We start from the raw sequence: 25,961 nt of genomic DNA, 5'->3' as shown, positions 1-25,961 counted from the left end.
AGAAATATACTTATATATACAGCCCTGTTTCAATTCATTGTAGATTCACTTTCTACTTACAAATGTCTACTGTGTATCTTCCGTGGCTTTGGATCTGTGAAGCACCACAATGTATTGGGGATGAGAATGGCTTATAACCCGGTCCACACAGATGGGCATTCCAACAGCACGCTGAAACCCTGAAAGTAGCTGCATCACACCATATGAGCGACCATATAGACCGTATTAAAAACGAGAGAAAAACATTCATAGGGGTTGTTGTGAACTAAAAAAAAAAAAAAAAAAAAATTGCGTGCGTCCGAATAGTTTTGAATGGCGTCTCAACAAGGCCCAGGAAAGCAACTTCTCTCTAAGAGCAGGGTGATCGTAACCAAAAAAATGACTCTAGAATAAGAGATGCTACAAATATGTTTACGTTTGATGGATTTTGGGGGCTGAGAAAAGGAGCACGTATTTTGGCATTTTTGCCATTGGTATCTTCAATTTTCCTTCGTAACAAAGAGACAATACTTTTCTGAGGAGGTGTTTTGCAACCTGGATTTTTTTGTTACAAGAGACGTTCACACATAGAGGTACCACTGCATATGTTGATACCTTAAATATGATAATAATAATAATAGGTACTTGATGTTTAATATCCATCCATCCATACCTCCATGTTCTATAGCCGCTTATTCTTAGTTTTCCTATTAAGCTCCTTATAATTCAGTCTTATCCTTTACGGATAAAGGTGTTATGTATTATTCCTATAAATAAATACTATGATCCTTCAGTATTCCAGTTGCTTGCTATGGAGTGTGTTGTTGCTCATTTTTGAATGAATACTGTGTTTAGACTAGTCGGGATGCATTGATCATATTATTAAAAACAAAACGAAAATGTTGTTGCCTTTCTCGTTAAAAAAATACTGTTAAAATAAAAACCCTAACCTACAGTTTGTAATGGCTGTATCTCTCGTATTCTCCTTCTTTGTACTGCGTCTTTTTTATGAGACTGTTGTTGTCACTGTCACCAAACTTATTACAGCTGCAAAGCGCCGCAACCTGGGCAGTCCAGAGGGACAGTCATTGCATTTCCACATTTTTAGCTACTTCATGTATGTGTGTATTGCGGAGCTACGTGAAGAGATGAGGAAGGGTGATGGCATTGGCGGGGGTGGCTTCTGTGCTTCTTCTTCTCCAGAGAGATAATGTGGGGAGCTGATAGCAGCCTTGGAGACTTGTGCACTTCCAAGAACAGATATGGAATGATAACGTCTGCACTAGCCTGCTGCCGTTGCCACTGTTCTGTGTCTTTCTATCAAATGTGTGACTGTGGACACATGGATGCCGTCGTACACATTTGACTTTTAGTAATAAAGGTCATGTAATCTGCTTTTGCAAGGGTCTAACACATAGTATCTTCTCCATCATGGGAGGTTTTTTTTTTTTTATCTAATGAAGGTGATTGTGTATGTCTGTTGCTCATTAAAACTGTAACTCTGCTCCACCCTGACATCACACAACACATCTTTTTTTAGCGTGTGCATAAGAACAGTCGTACAGTTTTGATCTTGTGTTCCCCATGTAAGGCATGCTACTTTAAAAGTGTAATAGTTATAGTTACAAATTACTTCTACCAAGAGTAATTGAGTTCAACTTACTTACAGCCTAAAAGTATTCACTCAGTAAGTTATGTTCTATCTATCATGTAAAGAAGTTGGCCTTCCCTTTTTTGCATGCAGAAGAGTGAATTTAGCAGCCGATTCTTCTATCGGTATATATATATATATATATATATATATATATATATATATATATATATATATATATATATATATATATATATATATATATATATATATGACTCAAAAGTTTAATATTTTTACTCTAGCATTATCAGACACCTCTGCTATTTTTTTTTTTGTTAGTCACAAGCTCTTAAGAATCATCATACTATAACCTGTTCTTCATGGTGTGCTTAGATTGAATGGTACCTTGGTATTTTTTAACAACTATGAGAGGTTGCATGGTAATTAGGTCTTTATTTATTTGTTTATTTATTTTAAGCAAATTTAGAAAAATGTGAGTTTATGATATGTTAATGCTACTGACCAAAAGGTGAAAAAAGCAACATCCCATATGGACAGAATCGGGAAGAAACATCACTTTTTTTGCTTTTCAGATTTTAGATTGAGGTCATACATCAAATGGATTGCAAGAGACTAAAGTTGCCTTGTATTTTTTATTATCATTGCTTGATTGTTGTTCATGTACTGCATATATTTCCAACACTATGGTCAATGGCTTTCGTTTCAACGTGTGATTTTTTTTTTATTTTGCCACTTTGATGAATGGCAAAAGGCCAAGCTTTTGTCCGTGCTTGAAACGAATAATCTTCTCGTGTAACAATCATTTCTTGACAGCCCAAATGAGAAAATGATTAATAGGGGTTGCAATTAGCATAATGAGTTATCATCCAGGACAGGTAGAAAAATTACTTAATCAAGCCAAGCTATATTTATCTTATGCACCTGTTCTGTTCATTTTACCTCATAGATTGCAGTGTTCATGGCAATGTGCTGATTACTTTTGATCAGCTTTATCAAGTCTCAGTTTCTCTCTCTCAAATTCTTCCACTTTCAAGTTGCGTTCACAAAAGTGCAAGGGGCAAGTTCCTGAGAAAAACTGCGCGACGCTCCCCAAAAAATAGGAGGAAGAAATGAAAAGCCAAGCAATGGGTGAAGAAGAGATATCAGGGTCAGTGAGTCAAGAAATCCAGCGCATGCACTTTAATTGGGCTCGTTCTTTTCACCTGCTGCATCCGTTTGTGTTTTTGCATCAATCTGTGCTTTGATAGATTTCAGCACATTTGTCTGTATTGATTGCAGCCTTGGCAAGCACAAGCACAAATCAATTAAGACTGGTGACTGATACCGTGTCTAAACTTTTGCCCTTTCACAACAGCAACTAACAGTAATTAAAAGCCGACTGTAGCACATGATGTGACAGTAATGACCATAATTGATCGTCGTCAAGGTTCAGATGCCAGATAATGTTGTTGTTTATCTGGATAATTATTGTTGTTTATTCATAAGCTTGGGAAATCCTCCACCCCTCCTCAAACGGGCTTTTGCCAGGCATACCCTGAGCCAAACACAAACAGGCATCTGTGATGTTGAAAAGTGGCCATCTGTCCAATCAGAAAATCAAGTCAATAAAAGGAGTCATTTTAGGAGGGGTGGGGGTTTGGAACTGAAACCAGATCTGGAAAACATTAGCATGTAAATTAGTTGTTGACTGTGTCAAAGCCAACAGACTAATGGCTGCCAACGAGATGACAACAGTCTCATAATCGATGGCTTCATAGCTGTATGGAAACATACGGAGGGATCAGGCACACAGCTTGTGCCGTTTCATTTGGATCCAATTTCTTCACTTTTTTTGTTGCGCCTCTCGCAGTGCTTGGCTTTGAATCTATTATATTGGACCGTGTGACTGAGAAATTTGACAAGAATCAACACAGCCGTGGCGAAGGCATAATGCTTACTCAGAGTTTTTTCCACATTCATTTAGGACAGGGGTGTCCAAACTCCATCCTCGAAGGCCTCTATTCTGTAGGTGTGTTTCCCCCAACACACTTTATGCAAATGATCGGAATCGTTATCAGGCTTTTGCTGAGCTTGCCGATCGTCAAATAACATGGAACACATTTGGGATACGGGCCCTCGACGACTGTGTTTGAACGCCACTGATTTAGGAGCAGTCGACTTACCGCTCATAAATCCACTGCTCCTTCCAATTTCTGCCAGGGTTTGACACCAGGACTGATTCATGTGCAAACGTTTCTACCTTTACAGTGTGCGCTGGTATAGCTTTAATCTGGCTGGACGGCACCTGTAGGTTTTAATTATGACCTACCTTTAATTAGTACCTACATGAATAGGATGAAAGCCATACATTTAGTGATGCACACTACACATAATGCACACACACACATAAGGGAAGATATTGTACATCATGTCAATACTACCAATTAATACGGGAACATCAATGCAATAGCTGTAGTATGCTTTTATTTTGAAGTTGGCCTTCGTAACTGTGGTTGCGGAGTGGCTTTTTATTAAAGCACGGAGAAACCAACAACCAACACATGTAGCAACCAATAATCAACATACCGCCATTAAAACAAATCATATTCAATTAGGGATTAAAGATGCTAAGAAACGGAGTCATTTAAGCTCTTGTATAAAACGGCACAAGTCTCCAGAACTAGCACCTGCCACGCACGTGGTGCATTCAAATGTGTATGTCATCAAATAATTAAGCTTTTGTCTTCTATTCGAGTGGTTGATATGTCATTGAATCAATGCAAAGAATAAACCTGTCTTTGGTCTATATATTTCTTATAAAATGAGTCCTCTTGAAACAGGTGTTAAAACACTGAACAAAAATAATATACATAGCTACAGTATGCAGTAAGGTTGTACCCCCCACAAATACTATACATAGCTAGAGTATGCAATAAGGGTGTGCCCCCCACTAAAAAAAAAAAAAAAATCACATAAGAATTGGGATTCTGATTTACTACGTTTTAAATCCATTTTAATTGATATCATAGCTAAAAAGAAATCAATCCACTTCTTGTTGGATTCTGTCGGAGCCGCACTGTGCCACCCTGCAGCCTGTCCGGGAAATTCGGGTCTTTTCAGCAGGAGCCCCCCCCCCCCAAAAAAAAACAAACAAAAAAACAAAAATCAAAATCAAAACAATAGAAATTCCTCATTAAAAGCGGTCTTGTTGTGTTTTGCAAACTTGTGTTACACACGAAAGCCACATGCCGTGAATGCAAATGCAACATTTCACTCCGCTGCTAACAAATGGAAATTGACTGTAATGAATGTGGCGATTGTGTAAGCATTTTCCCTATCACGGATCCCAATCATGTTGAAGCCATAAAAAAAATTCTGCCACTTCCCCACTAAATAGATAAAAAATGACAAGAATAGCGTTCAATCATTTCTTCTTCCTCTTTCCCTTCTTACATTTACTCTATCCTCTTTCTAATGCAATTTTCTTTCTCTCGCACAAATGAATTAAATGCACTAACTCAGAAATATTCATATAGAACAGAAAGCTAATGTTCTGTAATCAACACAACACAAAACCTCAGAATGTCCACAAAACAAAATAAAGTAACACAAAACAATGTATACAAACTCCAAATTAATTCACAAACACATCTTACTCACATACATTGAAATGAATGAAAATATTGTCTGTACTGTAATAATAAAGTAATGTTACAATTGTGACTGACAATGCTCCTGATCTGCTTGGCTGCTGATTAACAAACTGGCGCAGGTTTCATGCTTTGCCCATACTCTCAATTTAGCTACTGACTTGAAAAAAATGTATCTTCATATTTTGTTCATCAAATATGTACTGAGAAATATTAATATTTTTCATTAGGGCAATGATTTTTCACTTATTTTGGTACCACATTTGCATGTGAAATTACAATGTATCTTGATCTCTCTTTGTTTATGACACAGATTCACTTTTTTTTCATCTTATTTTATACTATAAAAGCTATGCAAGAGTTGTCCACATGCTGTTTGCCCAAAATGCGACACATGCCTGTTCAGCCTTAGCGTTATACTAGTTAGGGGATCACTGGGCATGGGAAAGAAAGGTAGGCAACTCTTTCTTTAAACCATTTCATCATTTTTGTTATGTATGTACAATATACATCAGGACATGGGGGGATTTTTTTATTTATTTTTTTTTTCATCACAAAATATAGTCTTTGTTCTTTTCGGTCAGCAGTATGGACGTTCTCCACGGTTGCCATTTTTATTCAGGCTCTTGCTGCCTCCTAACCTAACTGAACTGAACTGAGAGACGTATGTACTTCATTCTGTCAGAGGTTATATGTAGGTGATTTATTGAAGTTAAATCTTCATTGGGTGTACTCAGTGAAATAAACTCAGCTATTCAGAAAAGTTAAATCATGATTTAAAATTGGGGCAATTGCTTGTTCTCACTGAACCAGGTAGGTTTGAATAGCACTTGATAAATCACCAATCAAGAATTGCGTTTTATGTTTACTTGGCATAGCTTTGTTTACATTTTTTCATGATCTCGAATGGGGGAAAACTATGCAAACAAGAAAGAATTTGAGAAGGTGGCAAATATTGCACGGATCTGGGTGCCTTAACATTCAACATTTCAAATTGTGTGTCAAAACACATTTGTTGATCACAGAGATTGAAATATTGCAGTGCAGAGAAAATGAATTTTCCCCATTTATGTAATTCAGTTATTCAAGGTCTGCATTTGTCATCCCTGACTCTAATGTGTTCTGTTTGGTTTGATGTACTTTCCCCTCAGGCAGTCACTGAAATACTTATACTGATATAATTCTCGCTGTGCCTTCTCAAGAGACAATTTTGTCTTGGGAATCTTTGTATTTCTGTTGTCTGTCTCGTCTTTAAAACCGCAAGTTTGCACAGTACAATGGGAACACAGTTTTATCAAAAGAAACTTGTCACAAAAAGCACAGTATGTATCCATTTTATGGTGTGTTCAAATGACATAAACAAGAAAACTGTGTTTAAAAACCTGTTTTGTGTCACCACTATCGTCATTGTGTTTATTCCACAAGGAATAAAACCACTTTTTTTTTAATAAATCATATTCGAACTTACTTCGATGTCTTTTTTTTTGTAGCATTGCAAAATTTCTAGATAAAGATCACATTTCAATCATAGTATAAATAATGCATGATAATAATATTACCATACAATTATTTTTACAATTCCCCAAACTTGGAAAGTTTGGGCAGTGTGTAAAATGCATCGAATGCAGAAATACACTGATTTGTAAAACCTTTTTTATCCTCAATTGAATACACGGTGATCGCTCGCTATATCGTGGTTTAAGTTTTGCAACTTTACTACATTGCAGATATTTCAAAAATCCATATAAACTGCCTGATACTGATAATACCGTAGATGTTTACAACACTTGACATCACTTTCCAAGTGTGGCAGGTATGTCGACTGAATGTGACTGAGAGCTGTGTGTGACGTACATGCAGTTTGGGGAAGTGAATCCGGATGCATGAGGAGCCAGCCCTGGAGAGGATCTCTTCTGTGTCTCCTGTCTATGGTCATGGGATGGGAACAGGAACAGACAACGCAGGCCAAGCCTGCCCCTTCAAGCAAACATTCCAATGAACGTTGTGGTTCACAATGATGACGCTGGGTGGTGCTCAGAGCGCCGGAAAGATTTAGCAGTTGCTCACCATGCTCTGGTGCACTATATGTTGTGTGTTGTAAAAAAAGAAAAACAACACTTTGTGCCAAAAAGACACGTGCCACATGTTCAGCCTCCAATTATATGAATTAGATGTGAAGTCATTTTAATGACATTTTCTAAATAGATTTTTTTTAGTCCTTCCATTTCAGAGATGTAACTGTCACACTGTTGTCTTTGGTAGCAAAACATTGTAAATGAAGCCTCATTAATTAGGCTCATTAGGTGAAAAAAAACCTGTTGGATTAAAGGCAGTTGGCGCGCTTCCGCCCTGATGGAGCAGTGGTATTTAGTGTGCCATATTGCCTGTCTGATGGTTGCACCTCAGGGTCATGTTCTGTGACATGGCTCTTGGCCACCCCTTCGAACACACGATGCACACATACACACACTTCCCATTCCTTCAATCTTTCTGGTCCTTGGCACACTTGTGGTTCCCCTTCTCTAATCTCTTGAGTTCTCCAGGGGCACACGGCTATTCTTTCTGCTATTTAGAGAAGCTTGGCATTTGTCTCATTTCTGTAATTCATCACCTCTCTCCTGGGAACTCCGGTTGGCACGGGCGATGCCAAATTCTGTCTCTCCTTCCTCTCTCGCCAGGTCTTCTCACATGCAAAGTGTTCCGTGTCAAGCAGAAAACAAGCTGCCTATAATGGTTATGAGGACGCGTGAATTCTCTCCAAGTGATTGTGTTTGATGAAAGCCCTGCGCTCGATCACACAAGGATGCGGAATGCGAACGCATTGTCTTCAGATGTGAAATCCAACAATGATTCATTGTAGGATCATTGTTTCTTCTTTAACTCTCATCAATGAAAATGTAAAGTCAAAACATCAACGCAAACACAACCTAAATGAAAATATAACTGTGGATCAATTACCGCGAGTAATATGAATTTGGAAAACATAATTGGAATTAATGAGGCGTCATTAAAAACCTTAGTCTGTTACAGGGCGGCATATTTAATCAAAATGTTTCAGTGGATCAAGTAATCATTTGTTTTGAGGGGAATAAAAACTGCATTATTCATCATGCGCTACGAGGACATGCAGAGGTAATGTATTTTCTTCGGTTTGAGCATCACAGGCGAATTATTGCAACTCCGGCGTTATGAGTATACGGCTGTTTGTGGCAGGCATTTTAAGCTAATAGCTGCTTTAAATAGCTGCAATTAGTGAGAAGCATGAGATATTTAATCACTCTAGGCCAATTAGACTGTAATCAAGTAGTGTCCAAGAGTGAGCACGTTTTTGTCCTCCGTTCAGCTGCATGCGGTCGCCATATATTTCTGTGAGCGCCGCGAAGAGCAGTGATTAACACGCAGGGATATAGGCCCCCGTGGAACGCCATAATGTGGAGTTAAATCAGCCGGAGAAGGAGGTGAGACAGCACAGCTAAACCTGTTATTGCTGTTTAACATATGCCGAAGGTTAATTCAAAGCACCGACAATTGCAAGCATCCTTGTTTTATGGGTTTGTGTCGCTGTGTGCTGCGCAGACTTTGGTAATTAAGCGTTTGAATCACAGTAGCTACACAGCGATCAAATGAATATCCCAATACACTTTTCAGATTTCTTCTTTGTGGTTGCTGTTATGCACAGCTACAACTTGCACAGCCGTTGCTGGCAATGATGACCGTCATGGCCACAACAGCCTGTTTTGACTGACTGGGCTGATACGTGGAGTCAATGGAAAAGCCTACACCTTCCTGTTGAAATGCCAGGCTTGTCTTTCTGATAAAAATAAAAACGGGACTACTTTTTACAGTATTAACCTGTAATCTGCACAACTTCGTCATGTTTGTTAATATTTTTAAGAGATGAAGTAAAAATAGACTAATGCAGAAGTGTGCACAACTTCATACAACAGGAATTTTGACTGTTCAATATTAACCTATCAGATTTCCTCATGTATTTGGAAACTTTTGGTATGGTCCAAAAATACCAAGGCAAACACATCACTTTGTTTCAAAAGAACACCATGGCTACACTACATTATGATGGCCGCGTCACGCTTTGGGGCTGTGTTTTTTTTTTTTTTTTAGTTGGAAACAAGGCCTTTGACTAGGTGGATGGAATAATGAAAAGTAAAGACTTTGCACATGTTTGAACTGTTTGTAATGGGGCATCTGCACCGTGGTACCCTGTGTTGGGATGAAACTAGCTGAATTATTCTTCATTCACTTTTTTATTGTATTTTTTTAAATCTTAAATCAGTGGTAAGATGACAACAGTGACAATCAGCAACAGTGATTGCGCAACCTCCAATAGCTGTGCCGGGTGGTCAAGACGTGCTATTAAAATGTTTTTGAAATATTCACATTTAGAATTCCTTTAATTAATTGATTTCTACAAAGTGTTTTTGTTTATATATTGTTTTTGTTTAACTGATTTCTACAAATTGTATTTGTTTAGTCGAGTTACAAATGTGTACATTATTGTATAGTAAATAATGTATACAAATAATTCAGGGGCATTGTTTTATTGGAGACTCCCTCTGACCATGTGGAATTCAACTGGGGCAGTTGTGTTGGGCATTCACAATATGCCATGAAAAGATTTAAGAGACCACTTTAGTCACATTTATGAATGAAATGCAATGACATTTGCACGTTTATGCCACCTGCAGCGCACAATAGACCACTTTTTAGGTAGTCTAAAATACAGTCGACTTTGTGTAACTAAATTAGTTGCTGGCTTCTTATGCTGAAACGCTCTGTAAGACATAGCCTTTACCACATTCACAAGCGCTCGAAACTAGACTTGCACTGGCACGGAACTTAAAATGCAGCCCTTTTTGCACTGAAAACATCTTGCACTGTGACCAATTTAGCAGTGTCAGGGGTGTGGCAGTCAGAGAGGTTATGGATGACGTCATTAGATTGAAAAGTTATGAAATATAGTTTTTACATGTATGCACAGGTAATGGCAGATGCACCTGATATTAAAAAAAAAACTGGTCAAAATCTGAAAAACACACACATATTTTTTGTTCAGTCTCTCGCTTTCTCTGTGGCAAGGTACCAAAAAGCCCTAGGTCTGGTGCTGCCTGGCAACTAGGGGGACTGCAGATGTATGCATTGCATCATAGTCACTTTACTGATTTTTGTTTGCATTAGTTTAACAATGCATCAAAAAATATGCTGATGTTACATCCTCAGGATTACATCGGATGTATTTATGGGACCGAAAACAGAAAAAAAAAAATTGCATATGAAATAACTCTGTGACCATCTCTGTATTGGCATAATTTTGATGCAATTATTTTATTTTATAGACTATAAATAGTAAAACTTGTTTGGCAGATGTACCAAATCTGTGGCTGTTTCAAACGTATGTCAGTAAACTCAGAAATGTGTTTTATACAGTATGTGTTTATCAAAACACAAGATCACGCACATATTAGCGTCATCTATGAATTTTAAATTTCTTCACTGATATCAAAGACACCTTTTAGTAAATCCATGAATGTAAATGTGCTCTATATGGTGCCGGCTGATGACGAACATGCATCACCGAACCGATATTCATTTCGTATGCGCTAACAGATGCTATCGTTTAAAATCACTTTAATGCAGAGAACATTTTGGATGATTATGCATATAATTAATCAAAGCCGCTGTAGGTGTAAAATAGCGTGAAACAGAAGCTTTTCAATTAGATTCATTAAATGTGTTGTGAGAATTTATCTTTCATCTGGTCTCCTTGAAAAAAAAAACACTTTAGATGGAAATCATGGCAGTCGAATCGCATCCTGAAAAACTGAAGTCAAGATCTTTCCACACGCACACACACAAGCACACGCAAACAAAAACACACTGTGGGCCACATCTGACAAATTTGTTGAGGAGAAAACTACAGCGTGCTGAGATAGAAAAGAATGACTGTAAATCACTCGTACGTTCCTTTTCCATTAAGATTCTGGTCGTTTCAATAATTAAAATTTGTAATAATGTTATAGCTTTGCACTTGTTTATATCCAGTGTGACATAGCATAAGTAGGTTTTGAGCAATGGAAGCTTCGTAATAAGAACCCTGGTTTCCCACATTTGTTCTTCTAAAAGTATCATTGAGTAAATGACAGAATAAGCCAGGTACTCCTGAGGTTTGAATGACCTGTTTGGTGACACAGAACACTCTCATCGCTGTGCGTGGAAGTGCTTTGAGTGTCGTTTAATTTAATTTCAATTTTTAAAAATTACAGGTGTTATTTTCACTGATGTTGAGTAGGTTACTGGCAAAAGTATGTTAAGTATTCCACGGCCACTTGAACAAATAGAAAAATGACTTTCGAAGCAATTTAATACAGTCCTACTGAAAAGCATAATTGAAAAGGTAAATGATTTTTTACAAATTAAAAAAAAGTGTGAATAATTTATCAATGAAATATCTTTAAAAAAGGCTGTCATTTTGATTGTGGCAAAAACATTTCTAATAATCGACACAAACTATAATTTTGCGTGGTGTGACGATGTTTATTTTACCCATTAATGTCAAAGAAATGAAAAGGGTTTCATTCTTTCAGAAATAATTTCTGAAGGTTTTTTTTATCCAAGTGTTTCCCCTCTTACATTAGCATTTGACCACACCTCTCTCTTTGTCCTCATTAGTTCGCTTGCCTGCACCAGCAAGGCAACATTATACCTCTGGAGACAAATAATGAGACAACACAGTTCTTCCTGGAAACTTTAATTGCAAGCCGGTGAAGGTCAGTTCCAACAGTGCAGCTGACAGTCGCATACATGTCCCCTCCGACTACGGCAGGAGGTTGGTGAGGTAAAATCGGTGTTCAAAGCAGTGGAAAAAAAAAAAAGGGTTCTTTTTTAAATTTTGCTATATACTTGCTGAAATTCGTAGACGATCACCGAAAAACATGCTATTTACACCTAATTGTTGTCAACGTAATTTATGTTTACACTGTCCGAAAATCAAATATAAGAAAAGAAGATATTATGGCATCATTCAGTATAATTGCATTTTTTTTCAGATATTACACTGTTCACTGTCAGAAGTGCTGCGTATTTTTTCTCACGAGTGTGCATTGAAAATAATGAAGTCCGGCCTTTTCATAAAACAACAACAACAAGAGCAACAACAACCCAAGGACATATAAAATAGCCGAGCGACCTTTTGCTCCAAATGTGTCAAGTGTCATTAGTTAGTGAGTATAAAAGCAACAAGGGAAAGCTGAGCAAATAAAAGAACGTATCTACACGGGGTGGCCTGCTTCAGTGCACATTTGACATCTCCGCAATGAGCCTGACATGCTACATATCGAACTATTCCAAAACATTGCAAAGTTAACCGATATCATCATGTGAGGACAAAAACATTCATTCACTAAAGACTTCAAAGTGGAAACACAATATTTACAAAACGACCAACAGAACGTTTAATAAAAATATCTGATAATTACAATAGTCTTTTTGAAGCATATATGTATTCCTTTCACATACTTTTATCATAGTTTCTCTTCATGTACAGTCTTAATTGATTTTCGAATTGAATTGCTCTTTACAATATCAAATATGATCACAGGGAAAGCTTCCCTGCTAAACACAATTCATCTATTTTAAACAATAGATGTCCAAAATATTTACAGCAATTTTGCAGTTCAGTAAAGCTTTAAACTCACGTTTTCTTGAAGCACATTTCACAAACAGGTTTTCATCTAATGCTTGTTAATGATTGGGGTTTTAAAAAGTCTTAAATGGTGACTTTTCATTTTTTCAAAAGAGATATGGAGGTGGGGAGTTGATAGAGCTGGTTTGGGACAAACATAAAGCGACACATCTTTATGCTCATTCCATGCTCTGTGGGACAAAAATGCTCATATTTAAGTTTAGTTCCTCGTGATAGTTTCCAAATTCCCTTGTGATTGTGCATCCAGCTGGCTGTGAGTCCCTGGCGAAGCTTTGCCGGCTTTGGAGCGGTTCTGTGCAGCCTGCACACCTGTGGAGGGCATGAATAGAGGTGGGGGGGTGAGCTTCGAAGCTCCAGACTGACTGGCGCCACCGACAAAACAGAGGCCATGCTTGATCAACAACCCAAAACAAACCAGGTCAAACGAGATCCACACGGCTTGTCAGGCTACTGGCCGGGCCATTGGCAGACCTGGGAGAGGCCAGGACGTTTGAAATCAACCTCCTCACCAAATACGTTCTACGTTGGCCGATTTTACACAGATGGACTTAGAGTCAGTGTCAATGTGTCAAAGTGAGGCCAATGTGATGTGTGAACCCTGACTTGTATGATTGCTACACCGGTGACCGTTATTGCACAAAGCACAGCTGCCTCTGTTCATGTTCCTCAATTATTCTTTCCCTGCATTTACACCATTACTTTGCTATACTGTGTGGTTTTTCAATGAGGAAGCTTCAGTGATCAACCCACGTTGTTTTACATGATTTCTGATTAAAAGCAGGTAAGTGTATGAAGTAAAGCAATTTTAATGATTTTAAGTTAAAAAAAAAATACTAACACTTACCAAAGTGTTGTTTAGCTTCAGCGGCATAAAATTGAGTCCTCTGGCTTTTTGACGATTGAAGTTCTCTAAAGAAAAAAAATCAGACATGTAAAATGATATGCCATACAGTAATTCTAATATTTTTTTAAAGGTTAAAGAACACATGAAATCGTGGCCTGAAATCATACATTATATGTGAAAATTTGCAGGCACAATCAATTATTTTATGGCCTATTGAATATCAAATTGCTCTTTTTGTGCGCAGTGGAGTGGACTGCAGGCTGAGGTACTTCAGCAGCCATGGCTTGAGGTGGGCCTCTGACACACACAATTCATTATCATGCAAATCAGAAAGCCCGCAATCAAGTGCGCAATCGAAGAAGGGCCAAACGCGCCTTTCCAGCGCCATATCGTTCGGCAGAAGCATGCGTGATGTGTTATATTTTGCAAATAATTTTGCTCGCAATGACGGGACAATGAGGGGATGGCGCGCTTTGTTTGCTGCGTCGGCACAGTCACAGCTGGGATCAAGACTCTCCGAAAGAAGCGGGCACTACATAAGCGGTACCTGGTGGTGGTCAACGTTGAGCACTGTGAGCGGTGTTCGGCTGGGGTTGGGTGCCAGGGGCACGCACGTTCCGGACCGCTGAGGCGCTTGTTTGTGGAGAGCAGGGTGCGTCTCCAGGGCTAGCTGCAGGTCCAGAATGTAGTCAATAACGTGCTGGAGGATCTCCACTTTGCTGACTTTCTTATCCTGCGGAATGGTGGGCACCAGGCGCTTGAGTCGGCTGTAGCAGTCGTTCATGTCGTACTGCAGACAGTGGCGGTCCTCCTCTTCCATCCTGCACCGGGCGACGTTGAGGCTCTGCTTGGTCAGATAGTGGAGGGAGAGCTGCCTGCTGCTGCTGCCGCTGCTGCTGCTGTTGCTGGAGGAGGAGGAGTAAGACGAAGAGTTCTGGGGGTGCATTGGAGGAACAGCCTTCATCGCATAAACGAGAAAATCGACACTTATGGCGCTGAGCTAGATATGGAAATTAATTTGCTTCAAATGTTTTTTTTTGTTTTTTGTTTTTTGGTTAGGCGCCCTTCCAATGTGGTAATATCCCGCGAGGCCACAGCCGCTCTTACTCGATCCGACTGTGAGTGCACACAAGGAGCGGATTGTGCACATTTATAGAGCAGAGGAGAAAAGAGGGGAGGTGCCAAGCCTCTGCGCGCACTGACACACCAGAGGAGAAGCTGGACTGTCACCCGCAGGCAGGCAGCCTGCTGCCCACTCACACCAACTGGGGCCAAGAGAGGAAAAGGCGTGTCTCGTTTTCTGTGTGCTGATTGTCACATTTCAAACGTTTACCTGTCATGTCATTTGACTAAGCAGAGAAAATAACCCGAGACGGAGTGTCACTACAGTTAGTCATTCTACAGGTTTGCCCCGAAAATTCGTGGCAGATGATGCACGACAAAACATGGTATACTGTACTTCACAAGGCGTAACATTTTAGTTAATCGTCAGATTTTAAATATTCTTCTCGTGCAAAAAAAGTACAAATAAAAACACATGTGTCTCAACAAAAAGGAAAATTCGATTGAATTAAATGAAAAAAAAATGCTAGGAAGAGCACCATCCCTTATTTGATCAGCTGAATCGGATCTCAGATAAATGTTACATATAATATAAAATTGGAGATCGGTTGAAATGTCATGATTTGCCGATCAATCCATGTTTCTTCGGAACCGCAGCCGACACAATCTCTTTCACTCAAGAGACATTCTGTGCTGCCATTACAACAATCCAAGTTTGCACAGCATATTCACTTGACGTTCTTTCAGTACAGTATTTTTTTTAAATCAGTTTAAGCTTCATTTGTGTTTGGGTTTGCCATATTTTCTATGCAAGTTATGATCAGCATTTTGGAGTGACTTTTAAGTGTTTAAGTCAGTGGTTCTTAACCTTGTTCGAAGTACTGAACCCCACCGGATTTCTATGCACGTTCACTGAACCTTTATTTTGAGGAAAATAAAATGACTGAACACGTCAGTCACGTTGTCTACTGAGCGCAATAAATTCCCCGAAGCTGATTGGCCAAGCGATGTAGCATGATCATTTTCAAGCCAGTGATGGCCAAGTGGGCCATGTCATCACGAATTGACAGATGAGTCTGATGTGTCTTGACCTTTGCAGCGGAAGCTCCACCGAACCCCGATGACCGACTCACAAATATCTTAGGGTTCAATGGAACCCAGGATAAGAACCACTGGTTTCATTGTTTTCCCAAATGCATTCTAATAGGCATCATTTATACTCAAATTTTGGGTATTAGTGGGCCAGTGTGGTCCCAATCCCTTGCAAATAACCTGGGTTGATTGCATACATATATATATATATATATATATATATATATATATATATATATATATATATATATATATATATATATATATATAACTTGATCCATGATCGGCTCCAAAATCGTGAACGTATAAAGCCTACTTGCAACATTTATCAGGTCCTGCTGCCCAGCCCATGTCAATCACATATATTATTGTAAAGTAAATACGATTGATAATCATAATGAATTCTTCATTTAAGGACCAGACTTGAAACTCACTTACCCGTGTATTGAATCTTAGTTGCAGCCTTTTTGTCTGAAGTTTTTGTGCATTTTTCTAGGCAACATATCTTCCTCCTCTTATTCCCAAGCTGCCACACATTTCACGTATAAATCATGTTAGCAACAAAAAGACTCATAAGACTGTATCGCCCCAGGATAGGATTTAAAAAAAAGTGTCTAGCCAGAGTCCATAATTCTAATGTGACCCGAAATAAGACTTGTTTGCAAGCACCTCCTCCCCTTTACTTGACCCAGCTGTGTCTTATTGTGCCTCTTAAATTCCTCCATTCTGGGATCCATGCCGCAATGCCTCTCCCTCCCCTTACGCAGTTCATTGAGAAGCTGAGTCCAGCAGACTCGTTGCCGCCATTTTGGGACATCATCCATTCACACCTATGTAACTCCTCTACTCTGCTTTCTTTGTTCGGTCTTGTTACGCAGGTTGCCATGGACGCTCAGCTGCATGTCAGCGTCAAGCCAGAATGTTTCCCAACCAAAATGCTTGTCAAGGGGGGGGCAAGGTCTGAGTCAAGCATGGATGACACCCACCTCAGTGCCTCTTTGGAGGGTTAATGTCCCAAACTTTATGGGACACACCACAATCTCCTCCGCAATGAATAATGAAAGGCTTAAATGGCTTTAGTTTCTGCTTGTTGTCTTCTCTCATTCTCTGTGTTTTCAGTTGCTATGGAAAGGGACTGTTGAGCTCAGTAATTTGAGCATATATTTGGTTGAAAGACAACTTCAGACTATCAAATCAGTGCCAGACAGCCTTAACAGTTTTTACATATTCTTGAGAAACACTGTAATGACAAGCACAGTAAAGTTTTGTTCAGGGACTTGAGTGCCACCAGTCGTGGTTTATTTCATTTGATTCTTGTGCACCAATTAATGCTAAAATGGAGATATGTGAAAAACACTTTTATGACATGCTTTTCAGAAATAATGCCAAAATCTTTAAATAATGTTTTTTTTTTAATCCTAAATTATACCAAAATTCGCGACAGATTTTTGGCTTAACCAACCTCTCTGTTTGACCTTTAAGTTTCTTCTTGACTCAGAAACTTTGCAGCTTGTGCATGCTTTGTTCCAAGTAACCTTATTAAAGTTGATATTTGTCTTGGTTGTGCATCTCCTTAAGTAGGTCCACCTCAAGTTCAACACCTGCAGTACAATAGAAAAGAAGAATCGTGTGTACTTATAACTTCCATCTGGGTTCCTTCTCTCTGCTGCTCTGTGTTTCTTTAATTGTGGCCCTTCTGGCTGGTCTTCCCTATAGGTTTATTACTGGGCTGACTGGGGACCTGGGCTGGGTAACAAGAGACTCATTACAAGATATGCCTGGTGGGTGAACACCAACAAATCGTGTTTGTTGTGACTACTATGCAGAGAGAAATCAAATCTCAAAATTTCCGTTGGTTCTATCTACAGTATATATAGTGAGCCGCTGCAAACGTGAAAAGCTGTCAAAGAACTCTTTTGGAAATTCCTCCGTTCAGCAATATCCCATGACAGTCGGCCTATGAGGGTAGGTGTGCATTTTTTGGCATTCATGGAAGTCACAGTGTGAGTATGCCCTATACAAATATCAATATAATTTAGTAACTTTGAAATCTTTTAGAAAGTCAGACTTCATCTATTGTGTGACAACCCGTTTCATTGGAATTTATTCCAATGAAAATGCTGGTTTGTTTGTTTAATTTTTACCAGCATTGTTTCCTGTGACAAATGTATTATTTTATTAATTCACTTGTATAGGGTTTGTTTAAAATACCTACCGGTAATTTATTTTATTTTTTAAAGAGAAAAATGACCAATTAACAGGGAATGTAGTGGTCAACGTGTGTCTTTCTTCCAAAGTTTTTAGTTGTGTGGGATCCACATTCCAGAAAATAATTTAGGTTTTTTGAAGACTCAAGATTCCTTTTAGGTAATAAAAGGCACCAACTCACTAATACCCCAAAGGCAGTTTTTATTTTATCCGAATATTAGATTTTTTGATCAAATTTTAAGTAGGATATGTGAATACTATCATATTTGATAGCTGATCCCTAATTCAATCTATCGGGTACTTACTCTGGATGGAAGAATACCAACACCAAGTACCGGTATTGGACCGATTCCAGACTTTATTTCAATGTATTGGTACCAGCCATGGCAGCCAGTACTGGACTTGGCCACTCTCTTGGAGCAGTTTTACGATATTAAAGTAGAAATGACAAATTACAAGAACATAAAATTGCTATTAATGACATTTTAGGAAAAAAGCTATATTAAAATATATAGACCTTTTTTTTAAATGATGTCATGCGGGTAAATTTTATCGATCAAGATTATTAGCAGATTCAGTACTCGGTATCCATAACAGTGACTACTCTAGAATTGAGCACGCGTACTGATGTCGGCCAGTAAAAAAAAAAATGGTATCAAACATTCCTAGTGCTTACACGTGGTAACATCTGAGCCCTCATCTCTCAGTGTGTCAGCTGCCTCGGCCGTGGTGCCTCACTTTTGTCTATGACACAGTTTGCACAACATGCCTAAGTCCCTGATGGCTTCCCAGCTCAACACACAACTTCCCTGTGTGTCATTTACACAGGTGCATTCACTGTTTACTTTGTGCAACCTGAGTAACTGTCTACACACATGCATGCATACACACCTATTTCCAAACAAACACCAATGCATGCATGACAATGAACTAATTCTGAGTAGTAGAAATCATACGTGCATTGTGATATCATATTCATTAAGGAAAATAGCAACTCCATCTAATCTAAAGTGTTTTAATGTTTGGTTTGCAAATTTGAAGAGAAATTCAGATTTGTTACATGTCATGATATGGACATTTGCATTATTTTGTCGTTCTTCCAGCTAGTACTTTCAGTTCCTCACTTCCAAATGTGTACACATCAAACACTCGTTAGCTGACATTTTGAATGTTCGCTCTGTCCTGCTGGATCCTGTTTGTAGTGCAAACGTAGGAGAACCAAAAACAACAGACTGATATTGAATCGAAGGGTGATGCCGCTCCTTATATTTCAGTGTGTGTGTGTGAAAGAAACAACAGGTGCACCATTGTAGCATCCTGTTGCTGTCACCTCTCATAATCTTATTATATTCACAGAGTCCCGGTTAACTACATGGCAATAAAAACTGCTCTAACACATTTTGCAGTATTACTAATAGGACCCGAATGATACTTTTGTTTTAGGTTGAACCTGGTTCTGATATTTGGCAGTGTAAAATTACAACAACTAAATAATCAGCCAATTAATTTCAAAATATATATAAAGTAGACAGCACAATAAAGTTGAAAAGAAAAAAGTTACTCTACACAAAACACCCAACGTGCTCACAGCGAGCATCTGAAACTTGACTCGCAAACTAGACTAGGAAGACCGCTTTTCATGACAGCTTGAGAGTTTGACCTGACTTTCTGACAGTGTGTCACTGAAAACCTAGAGCTTAAATTGTCATGCATCTATAGATACCACAGGGCACAATTAGTCAAATTTAAAGAAAGATAGTAACTATATGGCAACTGATATATCAAGTAACAAACCAGTCATAACAGTAAATCCACGACGTTCTATGACAAAGATGAGAACACATTACATGGACAAACAGTGACAAATACATGACAATTAGGTTAAAGGTGACATACATTATCATAGCAACTTTACAGCAACTATCACAACATAAAGAATAAATGTGCTTTTTTTGGGGGGGGGTGTGAGAGTTACACATAATAAAAGGACACTGTGTAAGATTTGACTGTTTTTCATGACGGACTGCATGAGGTGTTGCATTTACCATTATCCGTAGCTATAACAAACATGGCAGCCTCCAGAGAAGTGCCACCCCTCCATGTAATATAATTTAAAGATAACTAGACCTTCGATTATATTTAAAACATACTGTTGGTCATTAAGAACACATTTATTTGCAAGTTTTTTTTTAATTTATAATCATTTCACAAGCAATACTGTTCTTTGTTCTTGTGTAAAATCTAATAAAAAAATATCAACCAGTAGTTATAATTCGGTGTCTGATTTTTTTTAATATGAAAATGAAGATAATATTGAAATAATAATACTGAAAAAATAGTTTCATTCTTCTTAAACTTGCAGTTTTGGGAGCAGGTTGCTTGCTCTACTGCAGATCATCTCAATTATTTTTTGCAAAGCCACCCTAAGAAAGAGAAAACATTCGGCATTGTACAAGTATACCTTAAATTGTATCTTTTTTACACATTAACAAACTTAAAAAATGCTAACTTTTATGCCTGTTCCGTAGGGACATCCACGCCCCCTCTGGCCTTGCCTTTTGGCCCGCCCCACTATTTGAGAAGGAGTGCCATTCGGACATACCGTTAGGATGGCTCTCTTTCAAGCGGCGATTGCTGCCAAACACTAAATCTCAAGTTGCTTTTGCATCGGTATGCTTTACTTTTCCTTCCTTCTCCTGTGGGAATGTGTTGTCATTAGAAAGGTGCTTTGAAAATACTATCCATACAAAATATCTTTGTGATGTATAACAACTGTTCCAGCAGTGTCTGGTACAGGTAAGCACACATAGAATACGCTTTTTTTTTTCCCAGTGATTGATATCTAAATGTTTAGCAGTAAATTTCATTCAGAGATGTACAGTACACTGTATGTAGTGGCGATACTTCAACATCAAAATGTAAAGACTGCCCATCGAAGTCTGCATGATCACACCAGAGACATAGTTAATGAGGGACTCAAGCCTATGACCTGCAGGGTCATTAGGAGGTCCATAATGCAGCGTGGTGACAGATTACAGGTCTCCTGTTCCAGCTGGGCTGTACCAAGGACAACAGATCATTTGACACAAAAAAGCTGCAGATGATGGACAGATTGACTGAAAGGCCAATTGATCTCCGAGGACAGCTTATTGTTTGACATGGATGAGTCATGCTCATAATAATGGGATTGACATATTTGTTGTGCATCAGTAACAATCACATTTGGTTCTTCGGTGCCACAAAAAATAGTTCTAAAATCACCTTGAGCTCGTGAAAAATGCAATGTGGAAAGCTCGCTTCTTTTCATTGACAAAGATCCCATAAAAGCATTCTAGTTTTGGCGCGCTTTTCTTTCCTTGGACATAACTCCTCCTTCCTTTTCTCCTCTTTCGCTCCAGGAAACACCCAACTCCTTAGAGTTTTTTGGGGAGGGACCTTTGAGAGGAATGCCATTCAACACATTCAGTGTGTGTCCTCAAATCTCTGCTGCAAACATGCTCCTATTGATTGGCTCAAAGAATTAATTGCTTCAAATAATCTCACCATATGGTTGCAGAGGTCCCTACATAGACGGAATGTTGTATTGCCTAGGCTGGGGTCTATTCAGAGGCCTGCAATGCTGCTCTGCTAAAGAGAGGGAGAACGATATAGAAAGAGGTGGCCAGTGCTTGCCAGGAAGCTGAAAGGAGTTGGCAAGGGGGGGTGGGGTGGGGGCACCATCTGCTCCTTGTCTTTCTTATTGGTGACCTAAAACACCAGCAAAGACCCTGAATCTCTATGATCCAACTGCCGACCAGTGGCTGCAAGATTATTGAGAGAAAGGCAGACCGAGTCAGTCCAAAATGATAAAGATTTATGTATTTTTTAAACCTGTCATGTAAAACGTCCCTCACTGTTCACAGTGGCTTTTCATCGCTGTCACCTACCTTCAAAATACCATGCAATTTTGACATTGTTTCAAAAGATGGGCCTTTAATTATTCGTCTCTATGAACAAAGGCTACCATAGATCACTCTGAATGCTGGAATCTGCAGTCCAAAAATAACAGGGGACTCTGGTTGAAAGCATTGTGTTCGATTGATCACAACTGCTTTCCAGTTGACAATGACAAATACTTGTTGAGAGTGCTGTTGAAACATATATAAATGAACATGAATAAAACATGCATTGTAAACCACATAACGTTGATGTTATTTTATTTTTAGCCAAAATATTGATCTGGTTTTTTTTTTCTCAATCAAACAATACTCTTATGGTTAGATGAATGTTCTTTTTCAGCCTTGTTGTCGTCTTACTACTAACCTAGCCTTGACATTGACATTGACATTGACTTGAATGCTGTCATATTTATTTGTTGACCTTGCATTCAAGGTTACTCTCAAGCAACTTTGTATGATTTGTGTCCTTTAATATCCCCGCATGTTTTTAAGTAAACAGAAAAAAGCAATGGTAAAGTAGGCGCAGCTCCACTTGTGCTGGAATGTGCTAGAGAAAAGGATGAAGGTGAATAAAGGTTGTGGCCTGAAGTGTGTGTGCAGTGTGGGCGAATGCTTTGGCTGCCCCTCCTATGTGTGAAGTGCGCGTGTGTTTTCTTTGTGCTGCAGGGTGGCTGTGGCCCTCCACCTCCACACCCCTGGGAAAGTGTAACAGGCGTGCCTTCTAGTACTGCAACATCAAGGCCGAGGGGCTGAAGGCAGGTGCTGCGGCCTCCCACAGGCTCAGCATGTATCCTGTCAGTTAAAATGCCCATCACCATCAGCCCCCTCATAACCTGGATTGGCCAAGAGGAAGAAACCAATTTTTCTGAGCGTACACACACACACACACACGCACACACACACACACACACACACACACACACACACACACACACACACACACACACACAAACTAAGCTCGATGTTTTTGAATTTGGAATATCCAAAGGCCATGCAGAACAGCTTTGAAGTTATTCAGAGTCTGTTTGATTAGGAGGTCTGTCCCTAAAACCCAAACTACAAATATTGAAAAACCTGCTTCCTCACTTAAATTGTTCATGGTTAATAACAGGATAGTGCTACCTGCTGTTAAAAACCAATGACCTACTTTAAACAGATGAAAAACATTGCAGTTATACGGTTGTGAGGGACTGCATGTGAGCAAACGGACTGTCATGCAGAGTACATCCAGAGACCAACAAATATTCACATTCATAGTCATACCTGCAGGCTAGTGAACACAATATATAATAGTTGAGATTATTTTAGTGCATGTCTATATTAATAGTGACTTTTTTTAAACATTTACTACTCGGATTTATTTATTCATTTCAACATTGCTTGGTGACAATAAAGTATCAATTTCTAAAGCATTTTCATTCATGGGAAAAAGCAGTGACACCACCGCATTTTTGCACAACACCAAGATGCCACTCCCATACTTTTTGAAATTCCACACAACACGCTCAATCACAAGGTTTGACTTAGAAACTCAGATCTTCTAATGATCGAATCTCAATCTTTTAAGTGCATCCTTGGCAAACACTAGAAAAGCCCATTTGTAAATCTTGGGACATCTTAAAAAAAAAAAAATGGTTGTCGTCATTGATTACAACCTTGTGAACACTTTGCTTTTAGCAAATTGAAAAGTAAATGTTATCTCCTTGAAATGATATGATTTGAACCACCTGAAGCTTCAATCATTTTGTCAAAAAAATGCTTTCAAGGTTACGGCTTTTAATTGGAGGCTGTCTGAATTTAATACAGGCTGAGGGATAAAATGTTTGAGTGTATCCTGTTATCTGCAGAAAGTTTGATGTGTTTCGAGTTGTGCAAAATTTCTACTGCAGTCCTCTGGTTTATAAACTCCAAATCCACAAAGGAATAGAGAGATTTTCAAATGGGACTTTTCATGAAGAATTGCCTGCTTGGTCTAGAGTCCAAACAGATTTATTTGGATGGGGGGGAAGCAGTGGAGCCTGAATTGTGAATTAATAGATGTGGCGCAAGAAAGGCTTATTTTCAGAGGCAGGGCTCAAAGTATGTGGCATTTGTTCCCTGAGCTCCAGGCGGCTCCCGAGGTAGTGTTTGCAATGCAAGGAGGGAAGCCGGTGCGCCAGCACAGATGGTTGAGTACCAAAGGCAGCAGACTTTTTCTCATGCCTTTAGATGGGAACTTTCTTTCTTAGCTAATATTTAGCTCCTTCAAATGCTAATGCCATGGCTTCGCACTCCAAGGTTAGCACAACAGCGATGGGAAAGCTTTCAGATCTTGCGCATTTGTTTACCAGATGAAAGCGCCTGCAAACAGGAAGGGTGAGTGAGGCCTCAAACTGGTGGATTTCTGAGTCCATTCAATTTTATATGCCCTTAATTTGCGCTGTTATCCAAGACACAATTTGCCCTACTATTTTTTCTAAACAAAACTGTGTATATTAATGTAAGGGTGGGAAGCACAAAATCAAGGCGATAAAGCGAGACATAGTAAACATGTAGCACACATACAATCTATATACATATACTGTGTGTGTGTATGTATATATATATATATATATATATATATATATATATATATATATATATATATATATATATATATATATATATATATATATATATGTATGTATACACACACACACACACACACACACACACAAAACAGCTTTGATTGACAGTCAGCGAGACTTTTAGCATTATTTTATATTTTAAACATATTGTTCATATGAAATCAAATGATTTCTGCAATTTCAAGACATGCAAATGTAATGTTTTTTTTCCATTAATAACACTTACTGACCATTCATAACAGGCATTTTTAAACTAGCAAATAAGAAAGGCATATAACAAAAGCACAAGCTAAAAACATTGCAAACAATAATCATTCAAAATAATCCACATAATTGCACAACGCATCAATTAAGGTATAAAACATATAATCTGTCCATTATTAAATATTGTTTGTTCTTTTTTGATAGGGCAATGCTGGAATCTATTCCAGTTGATTTATTGTTAGTATTGTATAATTTGGGAATGTGGAAAACAACAGGCACCTTGGTGGAAGAGTGGTTAGCACGTCCACCTCACTGTTCAGAGACCCGAGTTCAAATCCAGGTCTCTCCGGCCTTCCTGTGTGGAGTTTGCCTGTTCCTGCATGGCAGGCGTACACTCTAAATTGCCCTTAGGTATGATTGGGCGCGGAAATGGTTGTTCATCTCAGTGTGCCCTGAAATTGTCTCCCAGCTACTGCCTGTAGACAGCTGGGGTAGGTACCAGCGAGCCAGTGACCTTAGTAGGGAGAAGCTGCTACAGAGAATGGGCGGATGGGGATACTATTTCATGCACCTCAGAGTAATGTTCTTCACAATTAGACAACTATTACTTTGTGGCGTGTATAGAGTTTGGTTTTTAATTTCACATTATTCATTTTAGCCTATTGACACTTAAATCATATTGTCATGAAGGCAGGACAAAGATGCTTTTTCCTCTTTGGTACCCTCTGTGTTTCACTAGAAATGTCACTTCTGACATCCCAAAAAGAATGGTGTCCACGTTGCTGATAATCCTGAAATATACCTCACTTACTATGCAGGGGGCATACTCTTTTGGATATATGGACTTAGCCTCAAAACCTTTTATTTTTAACATTATTTACGAGGGTAACAATATTTGGCACAGCTTGTGAACAAAGTCCCGCCTCACTATGAATAACATACAATTGTTTTTAAATCAGCTATAAAGGGAAACACTTTTTATCTACAGAAAAATCCCGTGTCACCGACGTTATCCCTCCAAAAGGTGCTCTTTGGAATTAATTTTGATATTGCCATGGAAACAAGTA

At 38.8% G+C, this 25,961-nt stretch overlaps 1 protein-coding gene and 1 long non-coding RNA gene across 3 annotated transcripts; one reads left to right on the top strand and one right to left on the bottom strand.

Annotated features, from left to right (window-relative positions):
• Positions 1-11,970: 11,970 nt before the first annotated feature.
• Positions 11,971-14,942, bottom strand: id4 (inhibitor of DNA binding 4). The gene is made up of 3 exons (XM_088411906.1): positions 14,332-14,942; positions 13,785-13,849; positions 11,971-13,249 (listed from the first exon to the last, which is right to left on the bottom strand). The coding sequence occupies exons 1-2, from the start codon at positions 14,746-14,748 to the stop codon at positions 13,802-13,804; spliced, it is 465 nt and encodes a 154-aa protein (XP_088268032.1). The 5' UTR covers positions 14,749-14,942; the 3' UTR covers positions 11,971-13,249; positions 13,785-13,801.
• A 2,715-nt stretch (positions 14,943-17,657) lies between these two features.
• Positions 17,658-24,618, top strand: LOC148425688 (uncharacterized). 2 transcript variants are annotated; one of them, XR_015864953.1, is made up of 4 exons: positions 17,658-17,719; positions 17,807-17,903; positions 20,675-20,816; positions 22,751-24,618. It is a non-coding gene; the product is annotated as an uncharacterized LOC148425688 (long non-coding RNA). The 2 variants fall into 2 exon arrangements; XR_015864952.1 differs by lacking the exon at positions 22,751-24,618 and adding an exon at positions 21,545-22,172.
• The last annotated feature ends 1,343 nt before the right edge of the window (positions 24,619-25,961 follow it).

The sequence above is a fragment of the Hippichthys cyanospilos genome, chromosome 3, assembly GCF_059441005.1.
Source record: "Hippichthys cyanospilos isolate Australia breed blue-spotted pipefish chromosome 3, RoL_Hcya_1.0, whole genome shotgun sequence".
NCBI lineage: Eukaryota > Metazoa > Chordata > Actinopteri > Syngnathiformes > Syngnathidae > Hippichthys > Hippichthys cyanospilos.
This window is presented reverse-complemented; position numbering and strand designations above follow the sequence as displayed.